Below are 16,998 nucleotides of genomic sequence, written 5' to 3' on the forward strand. Positions count from 1 at the left end.
TCTGAAAATGATCCAGATGTTTCCTTTGCTTATACCATTTAAGGAGTGAAATGGGGAAAGAAACAAGTCTTATCACAGTTCCTTATCAGGAAACTCTGGCAAACAGATTGCTTACATCTTACCAACAGAAAAATACTATCATTTTACCAGTGAGGAGCCAAATATGAACACCAACATGTGGTTCTTCATACCTGTCCTATAAGCATCCAACTTTGACAAGTCCTTAAGTATGGGGTCCAATCACCTTACCTCCCCACCAAAAAACTCTTTTAACAATTTACTGCTCAGTTTATCCTGCAAATACTGACTGAATCAAAGTTAAACAAACTGCACTTTGCTGCTAGTAGTCCTCCACTGCTGAAAGATCAGCTCCTTTGATTGAAATGAAAGGATGCTTGAGAAAGACTACTCCGAATCATATAACTTCATACAAATTCAGAAGTCTGATCACAAACACAGAATCAAAGGTTCGTTTAGGTTTCCAGCCTAAATATTAGGTTTCCAACCTAAATGATTAAGATTAAGATCATCAAGTTCTGAATAGCTGCCTTATTTCTGTTGAATAACATGAATAACATATTGTTGATTCAGTACACTGAGGTACATTAAAAGGAATTTCTCCATTTCAGCCAGCAGCGCCAGTGTGTAGTTTTGTGCTTGGGGACACTTTGTCTCTTTGAAATGAACAGATGCACAACACCGTGATTTCTGTTGCTGAATCATCAGCCTTCCCAAAATCATAATAATGTCACAGGCTTTTTAATTAATCAGCCTGTGAATTTAGTGACAAAAGACTGGAGGCATGAGTGACTGTGTAATCTGGGGGATGTAAATACATGTAATTAGTTATCAGGCTAGAAAAGGTATGACAGCCTCTGAAGTGTAAGGTCTACTAAAAAGAAAGGACCCTCTGCAGAGTTTTTTTTATATGAGTTAATGAAAGATGCACATTATTTTGATTTCTTATGCTGTATCCTTTATAGAAGAAACCCACAGGACCCAAGAGTATAGGCTTTTCTTTATTACTCACAACGGATATAGCACATCAGTCATGATTATACTTGGTGAATATAAAATACAAAATAAAAAAATATTTATTTCACAGGAGGTGATAAAAAGACAAGATCTTCTCACAAAATTATGCTGATACCACCATGGTAGTATCAAGAAAAAAAATGTAATCTTAATTTGGTTGCATCACCTCCCCAGAGCAGGGTTTTATCCATCCAGTGAAGGCAGAAGGTTTCATCAGCTTTTGGCCAGGGCTCACTTAGAAGCATTTCAGGTATGGTAGAATTGTTCATTAAATCAGTCAGTTCAGCAGGCAGCTCCTGGATCCCAACTTCAGCAGGTTCCTGCTGGTGCCTCCCACTATTCCACACAGCCCGATTTTCAGGATTTGGTTCACAAAAGGGCTGGTCTATCATAGTCCACCCGGGCCTGCAACAGATAGGACCCAGATCGTATGTCTCTCCCCTCTAGTTCCCTTTCCCTGCCTCCTGAAGCTGTCTCATAAGGAGCATGCATGGACACCCACACTCACACAATCTTCAGCACAGCTGCTTCTTCTCTGCAGCTGCACAGCAGTATGCAATGCCTGTATGACTCCCATCAGACGGCTGCTGAATAGGGCAACAGGGTGGTGGCTGAGGGAAGACCCTGAAATTTCCCACTCTACCAGGATCAAATTGTGGGGTAGTAGAAGCAGGAAACATTTTACAAACTAATTAGAATCAGCTATTGATTTAAAAATAATTTTCTTGAGTCACAGTTGAAATAGTGAAGATCTTCGCACACTTTTTAGGCTAAGTAAAAAGCAAAATACCCCTGTAAGTTATTTTGAATATCAGCAATAATCTACTTCCCCATAAACTTGATGAGCAGTGACTTTGCATCAGAACCTCCTTAGTGCTTGAAGTTGATAGAACAGCAATTGAAATTAAAACATTAGATCTTGTTTGGGCAAGAAAGAGAATTACATTTTCATAGTGCCACTGAAAATAAAACTTATTAATTTCTGAGCCAGACTACAGGCATCAACATTTGAAGCCATCAGTGCAAATTTCCAGGACTCAGGGTGGCAAAAACTGCCTTTCAACTGACAATTAAGGCTTTGTCTGTGTAGGTGCAGTAATGGAGAACGATAAACTAGGGTGTTATCTCCAAGAGGTGTTGAATCAGACACAGAATGATAACAATTTTAAACTTAACAACATCAGTTCAATATCCAACATGGGAACAAAACCAACAAGCCATTAAGTTTAGCAATTTTTATTGCGAAGGTGTTGGTGCAAGGGCCAGAGGAGCATCATCAACATACTACCAAGTTTTGCTACTGAAATACACAAGATACTAAAAATCACCTTAAAAAATGATGATTAATTATCCTGATGGACAATGAGTTGTGTGTGACTCAGCAGTGTGCCCTTGCAGCCAGGAAGACCAACGAAGTACAGGGCTACATTAGCAAAAGTGCAGCCAGCAGGACAAGAAGTGACTATTTCCCTCTACTGAGCACAAGTGAGGTGACATTGAGAATGTGGAGTCAGGTTGAACTTCCTTCTCAACCCAGTATGAGATGGATACTACCAAACTAAAGGCCACGGAAACAATCACAGGGTTGGAGTACATCACATATGAGGAGAGGCTGAGGCACTTGGGTTTGCTGGGGCTGGTGAAGAGACAAGAGAACCTTGCTGAAGTCTACTGCTATCTAAAGACAACTGATGGAGCAGCGCACATGAGAAGGGCAAGGGGCAATGTTCACAAGTCGCGATAAGAGATATTGCAGTTGAGGAAATAAAAGAAAATATTTAAAATAACGGTGGAACACTCTGCCCAGGCTGCAGCATCTCCCTCTGCAGAGATTTTCAAATCTCCGCTAGACAAGGTCTGAACAACCTGTTTCAGCTTTGAAGTTAGCTCTGCTTTGAGCAGGGGGTTGAACCAGATATCTCCAAGAGCGCCTTCAAACCTAAATTACTCTGTGATTCATGATTGATCACCCTAGAGAAAAAAGAAAAATTATTCACATCCTGCTTGCAAATAACAAAATTGTTCTTTAAATACTCAGAGACTGAACAGTTTATTCTAAAATGACCCTTTGCTCAAGATCAGAGTTGCCAGTATTTATAAGTCAATTGGGTATCAGCATTATCACATAACGAATAGCAGCACAAACTGATCTTAATACCCTCGAATAATGAGACAAAGAACACTGAACTGGCTGCACTATTTGTTTTACACAGTAAATTACATTTTTAAAAAAACCTCGGCTTTTGTAATTCCTGGAAGGCTGTTTAGAATTTCTTGCTTTTAACAGAAATCAGCTCTATTTTTCCCCTTAAACCACGTAACTTGTTTGCTGTGAACAAGAACCCAAACCCCAAGAGCAAAAATCCCAACAGAAAGAAACTACACTGGAAAAATGGAAGGTTTTTTCTGGTGTCATTGTATAATTCTACATGTGAAAATTCAGACTTGGGAGTTTTCACTGGCTACTGTCAACCAACTATGTTAAAAAAATGATCAGAAAACAGCATTACATCACTCCTCCTGGCAAAACCAATTCTACTAAACAAAACGTCACTAAAAATGAATCTTTTGTCTGCATGGTACAGAAATGATGGAAGCTTTTATTGTTCACTCTATGGTTTGAAATAATATCAGATTGTGTAACCTTAGAGGTACATCTAAGTAATGTCTAAATGATCTTTCATCATCAATTAGCAGGGAACTGACTTGAGGAAATGAACCTCCTCAGTAGATGTATATTTTCTAGAACAAAAATGGTTTGGTTCACTTTTAGTATATGGCATAATTTGAAAATAGTCATGACATCATCAAATTTTCATTTCTATCGCTGTTTTAATGAAAAATACAACAAAAGGTTGTTAGAATAAAGTCATTTTACTAATAAACTAGTTTCAAGAACCACTTATACCTGAAAAACCTGGATGCATTTGTAACATGCACTTGTACTTTATTTTTCTTTAACAATCTATTTATGCAAATATATGCAAAGTCAGGACACAAAACCCCCTCAATTCATGCTTGGAAATGCAGGATTTGTCTATGGCTTACAGCAGAGCCCTCAGAAGTACTACAAAATGTTTCTAGTAACATTTATGCCTCCATGAGACATTTACCCGAGAGTCAAAATCTGATGATGAGTCATATTAACTTACAGTATGTGGAATTTCTTTATTATGAAACTTCACCTTCAGATATTGAATGATTTCAGTAGGTAAGTTATTTTTCTAGTTCCATTTTGCTTTCATCTCAATGTACCACCCCAGTAAAGGAATGTACTGACCCACTGTGGCTAATGTATCTGAAAAATCTTATTTGATATAGAGAATGTCATCTGCTCAAACTCAGGTTAGTTTACCAAGCCAGTTAGATTTTTCTTAGTTATGGTGGATTAAACTCCATGCTTGCATGATCCCAAGGCCTAGTCATAATGATTCACTGGCACACAGAGGCTAATTTTTCAGGTCTTTCAGAAAGCATGTTGTAAGACAGAAGAATATAGCTAGAGTCTTAGGGAAGGATGTACTAACATAGGCCATCTATTCACAAATAAGATCAAACCATATGTTTGAGCTAAACAGAGTAGTTATACATAGTTCTTAATATTGCTTGCCCTGGTAGTAAATTATGAGATTTAAATAAATTAACAAACAAATAAATAAATGAGATAAAAAACAATGTCTCAGCCACTAGACTTCTGTGCCTACAACACAGTTTTTCTTCACATTCAGGAAGATTGTGGATTTTTTAAGTGAAAGCTGAATTCTTGTATTTCCATGAACCAATTACCTGGTGTTTTAGGAAAGCACCATATACCCCATGGCTCACAATACAGTTGGCAGCCTTACACACAGAGTACCAGATTTACCTACAACCCCCAAAAAGCTTTGAAAATCCATGTCCAACCACATCTGGAGCTGGTTGCGTTAGGAGTGCCAACAGTACGCTGATCTGCATGGCACAGCACCTGGTGAGGTGGCAGGACCATGGGCAGGAGGCTGCAGGTTTAGGAGGTAGCTGGGGAAGGAGGGAGGCTGCTGGGGCAGCAGGCTGACAGGGTAGGGCACACACTGCCACCCCATGCACCACATGTACCTGACTAAATAGACTGGAATAGGGAGAATGGCTTTGCCAACAGCAGAGACACGAGGGCAAGTCACATGAATCGAGATGACTACACAAAGCTATCTCACATATTAAAGGAGAGAATCAGCAGGTCTGAATCCTCTGGCTTGCAGAGTCTGTGGTGTTCTGCCACCCAAAATATCCAGTAAACGTGACCTGTGGCTGCTGAAGCAGCTGCACAGTGGTTCAGTGCTCTGTGCAGGCTAGGAAAGAGCTCTATCCTCCAATATCCCATGCAAAACCCTTTAGCTGTTCTTTAAATTAAACTTATAAATTGCCCTCTGGTCACCTGTAATCCTGGAGGCTTATCCCTACATTCCTCTAACTGCAATATTAAAAAATGGATGAATTTAGAACAGGAAATATTGTATTGATTGATCTTATGCTTGGATTTTGCAGCACAATGCATGTAAGTGGGAGTTTTCATTATAAATCTCATTTTGAAGGCTTTATGACTGGCCTGTTTCAATACTCTCTAGTCTCAGAACTTGTTAGATATGTTTTACCCTGGAAGATAAAAATTGTCTCGAAAATGAGAAAGAGAATGAAAGAAAGAAAAAAGAATGGTATAGCTGTCTTTAACTATAGGAACATATTTTGAACCAAATATATGAAACACTGAAATTTGACAGTCCTTATTTCTTTTCATAAATTGGTGGCTTTTGAAACAATAACTTAAATTATCAAAAATATAAGAGTCTATGCACATCCTCAGGAAGTACTTGTTACATTCTGGGTAAAAGATGCCTATTGTTTAGGACAAAATTATCTTTTCGGTATTACTGCAAGTGGCTTGACTTTTACCGAAAAATCTAGGAGGCAAACTGGAAATTTCCTGTAGTCCTTCTGCGATGAGGTAAAGCTCATGTAGAATTTAAGGCTATAACTTTCTTAAGCAAATAAGGGATCCAAAACAAATGAAGCTTTTTGGAGAATCAGGGTGGGACCTGGAAAGGACACTCAGGTGGTCAGAAGCAACGTGCAGAAGTTCATATGCAGTATATGGATATGTTCTATCTCACATAATGCGCTATGCCTTGCTTCAGCTTTTCTGTCTGCTTTTCAAACTTGCCAGAACACTAATATTCATATGATAGAAAAGCACCTAGCAATTTATTGGCCCAGCCTTTATCAAGGATGTCATATCTCAGGATTAAGGTTTTAAGGTCAGGACTTTCTCTTTGCAAAAGTAACAGATCTAAGAAATGAAACCAACCTCTCCTGTTGTAATATCCCTGCAAATTGTCAGATTCCATTTCCTACAGTTTTAGTTTAGTAATTGCTTAGGCAAATGGGAAGTGGTATACAGATATAACAGGTTCTTCGAGTTATAACAATGAACATGAAAATACCAAAGAGAAATAAGTTCGTCAGTAGACAGTTTTGCTTACCTGTGTAGGACCAGTCAATCTCTTCAATCAATTTCCGCTGTTGTCTATAGTATCCGTTCACCAAATCTGCAAAATAGCAATGAATTTAAAATATAAATACCAGAAGATTAACAGGAAGATGAAGTATAGATGACACAGCCCTCCAGTAAGATAATCGCTCTTTTAATTACTGAGGAATTATTTATTTTGTCCTTATCTCGGACCTTGAACAGCAATTCTTGGTTAAACAGAATGTTAATATCACCAACGTTGTAGCATATGAAAGACAAACAAAGCAAAAAGAAGTACTTTTCATTTTAGCTGCATACAACTTCTCATTCAATTTTTAACTTTTAGTTTAAGACTTGACATATTTATACCAGTCGGATTAATGGTTTATTCTCTCCAAATTTTCTTTCACCTGGTTTTCTTTCTTTGTGTTCACATTATGTCTATTTTCTTTATGTGCCATCCATTTTTTTACGTTCCTTTTTATTTTTACTTCCTTACTTCCTTTCTCTCTCTTTATCTTTCTTTTGCTGTTCCCTTTAAAAATTAATACAACTCCCCCTTGAAGAAACCATCTTCTGTGATCTCTTTTAGAAAGACTTTTAGATTACTTGAAAATTAATGTGAGTTAGACTTTCACCTCAGTGTGGTTAGGACTTTACAGATTTTCCCTAACTTTGTACTACTGATACCATTAAAGATAGTGAACAAAATATTCTGAAATGTCATTTCATTTTGTACTAGCATCAGCAATATTATAGCTGAAGTATATGAAGTTACTTGTATCTCCATAAACTTTATGGAGAGAGAAAGCTAGGTGTTATATACTTTTATATGACATTATATTTCTCTAGAGAGAAATAGCTAACTGTACAAATACTCATTGATTTATTCTGACTACTGAATAACCTTCACCATTACCCTTTTTATGTCAGTACAACTACAGCAACACTACTGATGTATGCAAATAGAGGACTATGTCCCCTACTACTTATTAATATATGTAAAATGCAGATACAGGTTTCGTGAGACTGTCATTTCTAGAGTCATAATGTTAACTATCTTCATTAGATACTGTTCTAGAAAAGCACAATACAGCTTGTTTAAAAAATGATTGTATATCAGCATGTTGAGCACACATGGGTTGCTTCCTTGAGAAAATGCCATGGAATTCTGCTTACATTCTGCAGAAAGTACAATATATTGAAACAATTCCATAGCATCCATTTCTTTTTTTTTAACACAGAAAAATATATAGTGCTGATTACGGGATAATAAATCATAATTGCTCTTTGCAAGGTTAGAAACGTTCTGTGTCTTACGACGGCTTTCTGCTACTACCTGACGTCCATATGTCCTAATAAACTCCATCAGGATCCTTGTGAAATTGCATCTGCCCTTAACTGTTTTTCTCTCCCTTTTCTTCTTCCTGGCTTAAAACCACTCCAGCCCTTGGAATACTTTGCAACATTCACAAGATTTTTACAAAGACATCAAACCTCACATGTAAGTAATGGCACTGAAAAGGGATTTACATGCACCATCATCGCCTTTGGACCACATTTTCAAGGCAATGTGCAAGCTGTTTACGTTCTGATTCACAGGTGTTAGTTTCCTCCTTTATCCACTGTCCTCCTAATTGTTATTTCAAACAATCAATTGGGCATTCATATGCTAACTAAGCAGGGTTTGGGCGTGAGAGCAATCCACCAACTTTTTAAATTCCACATGGAGGTCTGATGGACAAGGAGTGATAGCTTCAATGAACAAGAAAAAAAAGGGGCAAGGTTCACTTTTTTGGTACATTACACAATCACAGACCCAGTAAATCTTATGAAAAGTCTTTATGAATGCCAGGAGACATCAAGAGTTCATATACCTTCTTTCCTCTGCTATTCACCTATTGTGCTCCCACAGCTCCCTCACAGCATGCTCACAGCCATGTGCCCTTTCACATCTGGAGGGACAGTCTTGCATGGCAAAATTGGGGAAGGAAATCAAATTTCACTTCGGGGAAGGAAGTGACTGAAGAACCATAACTAGCACTAGTGTCAGAGAAAAGCTGTGTGATCAGTGCATGAGGAGGAGTGAATGCAGCAATTCTTGGAGCTACTTGTGTAAACTGCTGCTTGTGTATCCTACAAAGCATTGCTGTATAAACTGCCAGTGTTGACCATCTAAAACTGCAGAGACCAGCTGGAGAGAAATTATTTAAATTTTTTTTAAAAAAAACTATTTTATTTAGACTTAACAAACTGACATCCCTTTTGCTCATGGTATATAACAGGTACTTCTGTTTAAATAATGTAATTATATTTCTTACATGTAATTTAAATGAATATCATAATAATGAGAACACCTTTCACAAAAGAGAAGGCAAAACTTATGTCAAAGTTGTGGTTTTACATGTAAATCTCTGATACTGACATTTAGGACTGATCAGCTTGACAGCGTGACTCCTGAGACACTGACTGGCATCTCCAGCCAGTCCCCACAATACTTTGGATTTTATTCATTGAGATGACGCTTTATGAAGCAAAAAAATCCTTAATGTTCTCTTCTGCTTCCAAAAAGCTGTTGAACATGTTTCCACAGACTGTCAATTTATTCATAGAACAAGGCAGCTCAGTTGCAGGTCATATTTTAAACAGTTTTATGGTTATCTTTCTGTGCCTGTCAAGGAGACATACAAGATATCATTAAATGGTTCTTGTTCCCTTTCTCTACGCTCCTTCAAAGCCAAAGTTTTCTGTCTCACACAGCAAGATTTGTTTCTTTTTATATGCTGTCCAGAAAGCGCACACCTCAGTGGCCAAGGCCCATGAAGTCAGAAATAACGGTGGCAAATGCTCCCCTACTCACAAGGGGTAGCGGGTCTGACTGATTTGTGGCTGACCTTGTCTCATGTTCAGTCATAGGGTCAAACAGAGAAGATGGCTTTCTGATTAAAGCTTAGTATTGGGAGTAATAAAATCTTGTAAAGATTTTTTCGTGTTTAAAATGTATAAATAACCGAGTTTTTTTCCTCCTGTCATGAGTCTCATATTCCTTTTGCACTTACTGGCCTCAGTCGAGTTGCTTTTGATTTACTGCTGTGAATGAAATATTCTGTTCTTCAATGTGTACTTATTCATACATAAAAGTAAAAAAATGAATAGTTTTAAATGAATAGTTTTAAATACTAACAAGAAATAAATGTCTGTGAGGCAGGCCCTCTCGATTTGGCACTCTGTGCCAGGATAATGAGTCAGAGAAGTGGAAATGGGACTTAAAACCTCTGAATTCCGTCAGGGGAAATCTTCTGTGTGATGTTGAGGCAACAAGCCCCAAATATCCATCAGAGACCCCTTTCCTAAGCCTTGATAAAAAGGGTGTTCCAAAACACAGTGCCCAAAACACAAAGTACGTTTGGGGATGCTGCACTCAACATACTGCTTTGCTAGGTAGGATACAAGCTCAGGAGTAATCTGGCACTGACCAGGCTGTTGTAATTTCACCAGCCCTTTATACTTGTCCTTTTTGCCCCAGTGGTGGCAAGAGATATCAGCTGCTGCACTCAAGAGGACAAAAATAACGACCTCCTTTGGGTTTCATCTCCACTCAGCCTGGACTTATGAGCTGTCCCTCCAGCAGGGCCGTCACTTACAAGATTCTGAGATCGGAATGATGACTTTATAGGAACTAGGATACATTTAAGTAACAGGTTGTGTCTACAGTTGTGAGATTTTCTACAAACGGGGCACTGATGTTCCATGCATATAGTAAGTGCAGGCACTCCTTAACTCTGCATTCCAATTCCCAACACAGTTTGGTTCTGGGAAGTCATGTCTCGCTCAACTTTTTCCTCCTGTCCCAAAATCTAATTTGGGAGCAAAGAGGATAGACTACGACGTCATAAGCATTCATCTAGTATAAATGGATAATGTCAGTGCATTACAGTCATGGAAATAAAGGCTGTGTTGGTATTAAAAATAGCAGGAATTTCAATTTATGTGGGCAGAATTTGACCTGTGGTTCTCAGTTCAAAGAAAAGCACGGGAATTCTTAGGATGCCAGCAAAAGTGTGAGTGATCACTGAAAAATACAAAATTTCTCATTTTAAACAATTCATGTTTTATGAGATCTCTGCTACGTACACTTCTGTTACTGACCCTGCAGAAACTGGAAGCTGTGAATACCAAAAGCATACAGAGGTTTGGAGAAGACTTCAAAAATCTGTGGAGAAATCCACACTTCTTCCACACAGTGAAACCACTTTTAGTTCACCAAGTCCATTGACAAAATAGGGAGGACTATACTGGGAAATTACCTTTGCGTATTTGCCCTATTTTAATAGACTTGCTGAGGCATTTGCTATCTGTTATTGTTGGAAACAATTTATCAGACAAGTGGCTTGAATTAGCAATTTTTATTCAGAAACATATTGTACTTGCTCAGACACTCAGCAAACTGTTGAGACGTACAAAGCATTAGTTACCCAAGTTCAGATTTTCCACAACACAAACTGCCCTGACTCTACTGAAGACTACCGAGATGCACCAATTTATGTCTAAATATGACTGTCTTGGATGCTGCTCGTTCAAAAACAGTGAGGTAGCTCAGTCTTTATGCTCTATTTGATCTACTACCTCTACTCTTCACTGGCACTTTTATACATGGTAAAACATTTCCAAAGTCAGAGTTTTTGATTAAGACACGAATCTCTTCAGTGGAGAAGAATTAGGACTTGTAGAACAAATTGAAATGGTATGATAACAATGGTTATAGAGGGTAGCTAAAAAAAAATTTGTACATGGCTAGTGGCTAAGAAGTGGGACACCAGACAAAGTCACTGCAAAGATAGGAAGACAAACTGTAGGAACTAGCATAATAATAAATTTTAAAAAAGCAGCTACACATCTTAACAGAAGAAATGCTCAGTGCTTTTCAAATATGAAAAGAATACGATTAAATAGATTGGAAACATTTGTATTATGCAGGTTCTGCTTCTGGAAGTAAACACAGAACCTTAAATATTGCTAAAACTGTGCAAAATCACCTCTGATGGGATCATTCCTTCTTTTAGCTGACAGGAAGGTCACAAAATCTGTTTCTACCTTTCATCTGTACTATGATGGTGTAGCTTCATTGCCTTAACTGAAACAATTCTTGGTTGATATTGATGGAGGAAATTAAAAGATTCAGAGCACAACCTCCTAACAGTCTTGAAGTTCTAACTGACAGGAGCTATCTATAAATTCCTTTGAGAGAATGATATACATGTGTTTGAGTAAGGCCTCTTTGTTATAAATTTATTTAATTTTGTAATGGCACCTGTAAAATCCTTAAAAACACACAAGTGCTGTAACAGCCCACCTCTATAATATCATGTATTCTTTCTCCCTGCAAATTGAAGTGTCTATACGTTTTCTCAAGAAGGGCCTGAGAATTCTTACAGCCTTAAATAAATATAAAAATCTTTTTTTACCCACATTTTTTTCTGTGTAGGCTTATTTTAGGCATTGGTACATGTTCAGGTATATATAAAGAGAGTCAGTTCCTTTCATCATACGTAAGTGTAGGCTGTTCATTCCATTACAGACTGAAAAAGTGAGATTTTCCCTGTACTAAATATAAAGCCAAAACAAAACTCCTCTTGCAAATTTGTCAACTGTCATGTGAATTTACTAATACAAACTCTGTTTCACCTAAAAAAATAAAGAAAAAAGATTGAATTATTTCATTTAAAAGCAGTTATCATTAAGCACAAGAGTATTAACAGGCACTTCGCCTACTTAGCCTGTCACAACTTTACAATGAATGGTGCCATGAACTAAAAGGATAATCCTTATGGTATCAGTTCAGGTTTAGAAATCCCATTTTAACATGTATTTCCAATGTGTTTGTACATGCAAATGCAACATAAGATCTGAGATTGACTAACTAATTGATTGATTGATGACTAACTAACTGATTGATTAACTAATTGATATTCTACTTCATTGGAATTTTACATGTCTGAGGTTGACATGGTCCCTGAAATTCCTAAGTAGCCAGTGGAAAATGAGAGGGATCTCAGGATCCCACAGGGTATGATCCAATCTGTTTAAGTTACCTCCTTCCACCCTCACTGTGACTACAGTCAAAGTAACAGGAAATGTTAGATGTTTCCTTCCATTTGTGATCTTGTGCACCGTGACATCATCTGAAGATGGAGCAAAACGGTCTGATAGGCTTCAGCTTCCTACATAGCCATTAGCAGTTAGTTAAAGCACTGGCTATAAGTGTCTGCTCACTGAAACCAAGCTGACAGTACAGGTTTTACGTGGAAGAGTAGTGTTTATCTTCCAGAAGGGATATTTCTGAAATTGCATAGGTGAGTGGAATTAAGTGCCTAGGAAGCTCTTGGGCTAAACACAGATATCTCAGTAATTTAGAGGCTATAGAACTAGATAACCCAGGAAAGCTACGTGACTGGATGCTGCTGAAGATGTTAAATGGAGTTTAGGTGTCCAAGGCCAAAACCAGAAGACACCTAAGAGGACTGTAAGCCCCTCAAAGATGTTACACTATTATCCCGTGTATGAAGCAAGGCAAACTGGTATCTGTGACAGAAACTGGAACTGTTATTCAAAAAAGCAGGTATCAAACAGTGATTCCGAGGACACGCTATTATATAACTCTGCTGCTCCCCAGATTCCTTTGCCCATACCCTGATGGTCTTTTAATGCAACACATGTAAATTCACGGAATCATATAAATAAACAGTAAATCCAGACCCAACATAAACAAACAAATTCAATCAAGCCATTGAAACCGTAGGCATTTGGTTTCAAAATGAATTTACTTCTCTGTTAGCAGTATCAGAGAAGCAGGAAACAGATAGAGTTGATCAGAACAGAACTTGATAATTTTATTTGCATGATCCTCTTAAATGTTCTGAGTGTTCCACAGACAAACTTTTATGATTCTGATTTCTAGCATAACTGTGTGTCAAGAACTGTAATAAATATAATTAGGAATGAATAATATGTGCTTTCTGAGCACCCAGGTTTAAAAACATTTACAATCCCCTTTCACAGAAAAAAGAAACATTGCAGCAGACAATAAGTGCAATGCAAAATCAAACAAATTCAACTGCTGCATCAAAAATCTCAGAATTCACACTTAACTGGCTTTTGGAAAGGTTTTTAAAAATCTTTAGTATGTTTCTCCAGTGCCTTTCTGCTTGTAAATATTAACATCTACACATGAGTAAAGCTCTACAGCTCTGGGAATATCTATCTAAAACTCTTGAGAGTAGACCTTAAACAAATTATCTCAAAGGAACATTTACTGAAATAAATGCTTTTTAGCACAGTAGGGACTGTGAAGTCAAGCTGTTAAAAACTTTCTTTTGCAAACTATTTCAATAGCTAATGAACAGCCTTAAACTGAATCCTATGAAGGTGTCGGGGGTGTGGGGGTGGAGAAGATATTGAGACAAATATATTCTCTAAAGAAGGAAGTCTTTAATTATTAACTATTTTCCTTTTCCATTTATTTGATGCTGGAATTACAAATTCTACTCAACTATTACCCCTCCAGTCATGTAACAGTAAGTTTCCTGAAAGGTGGCTCTTCAGATAGCAAAATCTTCTTTTGCTTCAGGAAGTTATTTATTTAAAATGCCTTGGCAAAATTCTTTTTTCAATAACACAGGAGAAGAGAGAGGTTGCCCTGAATGATTTTTATGTCAGTATTATTATAAATCTAGCAATTATGCCACATACCTCTTACGAAATCATACCAAAAGCATTCTACTCCCTAGAGGAAGCTCTACACTCACAACATCGCAACTAAAAAATTCCAAAGCTCATCATGGACACCCAGGATCAAATGCAAATCTATAAAAATACGTGTCTCTATATGATAAAAAATATATATGAATAAAATGCAAATAATACAATGAAAAAATTATAAATAAATGTAGAACCTGGCATTTTTTTACAAATCATAACAATTATATTATATATATGTACATGTATGTCTGGATATATGTCTATCTATAAGGACTTGTCAAAAAGACTTACAGAAATAGATACATATACATATTACAATTTTTTATGATTGTACCATGTTGTAAATCTCATGTTTACTCTTTTCCTTTAGCCATTTCTTTATTGCAACTGATTACATAAACAGATCATTTGGAAAAGAAAACGAAGAGTCTCATCATTGCTAGACGCTACAGAGAAAAATGTGGCAAACACCGGCACGCTAAAAACAAAAGGCAAAACAAAGACACTTAATGCATGGGTTTGTCTATTTTTTTAAATATTTTTCTTTTTATAAGAATGTAGTACAATTATTAATATAGTGGCATAAGGGAGATCACAGAATCAGAATCAGAATAATTGCAATTACTTTTAATTCCATTCATGATTCTGTATTTCAAAATAACACTGAAGTGAGTACCAAAATATATGCTCCCTCCTTCCCTAAAGTTTCTGTGACTGCAGGACTAGAGATTCACATGGCCACTTGTGTTTTCTTCCACTCCAGTCGGGTTCCCTTCACCACGTGCACAGGGGAGCACCCTCCCAGCTGTTCCCATAGATAGCTTGTATCTGTCTTTTAGCTGCTCTTGAGAAACTGCCACATCCATTCACATTTCTGCAAGCAGAGGAAGGAAACACACGTGTCCCCTGATGTCCATGGAGTTTTCAAGCCAGCGGGATATAGTGAAATGGAGAACTGGTGTCAGTAATACTTCACACTGAGCTTAAAATGCATGTTTTAGCATGTTCTGACAAGGAGTAATTTTGAAAAGGTGCCTGAGAGATGACTAATTAGAAGCATATTTCAGATATTAAATAGGCTCTAAGCTGCTCAACACTATCCTCACTGAGAAATTCTCAGCAAACTCTAAATCAGAATTTTAAGCATTTGGGAGGCTTTGATGTTAAGATCTGGGATACCTGTGAAATCAGGCAACCCTTTTCCAGTACTTTCAGGACTTGTGTAACTTTGGACTTGGGTGTATGGAACCTAAGTTTCACTTTTCAATCTGACTCCTGCAGTTTAGAATCACGAAAACCTTTGGAAAACTCTGTGAAATAGGCCAAACCATAACTGTCGACTCTAAGTACAGGTTAATACTAACAGAGATTTAATCCTGACATATTTGGAATGTATACGGAATTTAACCTTTATGGTACAACCTAAAGCAGAAATTATTGGAAAAAGAGGTACGTGTCACATAGCTCCAGAAAAAAACCATCTAGTACACTCAACCAGAGTCTTTCCCAGATCTTTGAGCTTCGCCCACAGGCTGTGGCAGTATAAAGGGACTGCCTGTTTGCTGGGGGACCAGTGCTGTTGGATGGGGCTGGGGTTCAGACTTCACAGCTAACGAGGACACACAGACCCAGGTTCAATTAGTGAGGCCTCTGCTTTTGGTGGGATTATGTCATTATTTCACCACAGCAATCCTTAAGTTGATTTCAAAAGGGTGTAAATCAGTACAAACAGATCAAATAATATCATTTTAATTTCCCATGATTTCTTTCAGAAAAGATGTCATATAAAAATAAAAGAACATCAAACAAAACGGGATATCTTGAAGTCCCTAAAGGAATCCAGATGTAATCTTGGTTTTTAGACAATCTGTGGAAGAACAGTACCTCCACAGGGAAGTGGATGGTCTGGGCTTTCCTCCATGCCTTGCCAGCTTCTGCACTGCGTAATCAGAGCACCACACAACAGCTCTATTTTCATATAAACCAGGCACTTAGTGCTCACACTAAGCTCTTGCTAGTCAACATATTTTATTCCTGTCTTGAAAAGCAAATGATCAGTTTCTGGTCCTCTGCTTGATCGAACGTACATAAATGTGATATATTACTCTATGCAATGATGTTTTTACTTTCACAGACAGCTGAAAACAGAAAGATGTATTGATTGCTCCTGGAGGTGACTGTTTATTGTCACTAACTATAGCAGTGGTAACATTTGGTTTTTTTTCTCTGCAAGATTTAAAAAGAAAAGTATAGGGGATATCCAATAAAATAAGGTCACGCCAATTTAAAAAACATTTTCTTCACATTTCCTTTCTTTATTTCATTTTTTATTCTCTTCAGTACCTTGTTATCTAAACTGTACCTACCATTTGATATAGTTTTGAGGTAAAATTCTGTCTCATGTTTTATGTATGTTGAATAGAGTACCATGAGGAAAACAGGAGTCTCATCCTAGTCCTGTCCCACATCATCCACAAAGCCAGAACTTCATGGGTGATTTTGGAATTCAGATCCTAATAATGAGTGGAGACTCAGATGTTTTGATTAGATATTTTGCATGATCTGTAGAGTCATGAATCTTGCCCATTTGTGTTTAATCAATATGCTGTTCATCTTGGAGGGGGGAGTTAAATATACCTGGGAAGCTATATAAGGTCCATGTGAACACAGACAGAACACAAACCTACCACACAGGCACACAT

The 16,998-nt window shown here is 37.5% G+C and overlaps 1 protein-coding gene across 8 annotated transcripts in view; it reads right to left on the bottom strand.

Moving 5' to 3' along the window:
• PTPRZ1 (protein tyrosine phosphatase receptor type Z1) overlaps positions 1-16,998 on the bottom strand; it is a 137,962-nt gene that overhangs the window by 91,394 nt on the left and 29,570 nt on the right. For all 8 annotated transcript variants that reach the window (XM_069850628.1, XM_069850617.1, XM_069850612.1 and 5 more), the window contains exon 2: positions 6,549-6,614. In XM_069850628.1, coding sequence (XP_069706729.1) covers positions 6,549-6,614 — 66 coding nt within the window. The remainder of the gene's footprint in view (positions 1-6,548; positions 6,615-16,998) is intronic.

This window comes from Phaenicophaeus curvirostris, chromosome 1 (genome assembly GCF_032191515.1).
Source record: "Phaenicophaeus curvirostris isolate KB17595 chromosome 1, BPBGC_Pcur_1.0, whole genome shotgun sequence".
Taxonomy (NCBI): Eukaryota; Metazoa; Chordata; class Aves; order Cuculiformes; family Cuculidae; genus Phaenicophaeus; species Phaenicophaeus curvirostris.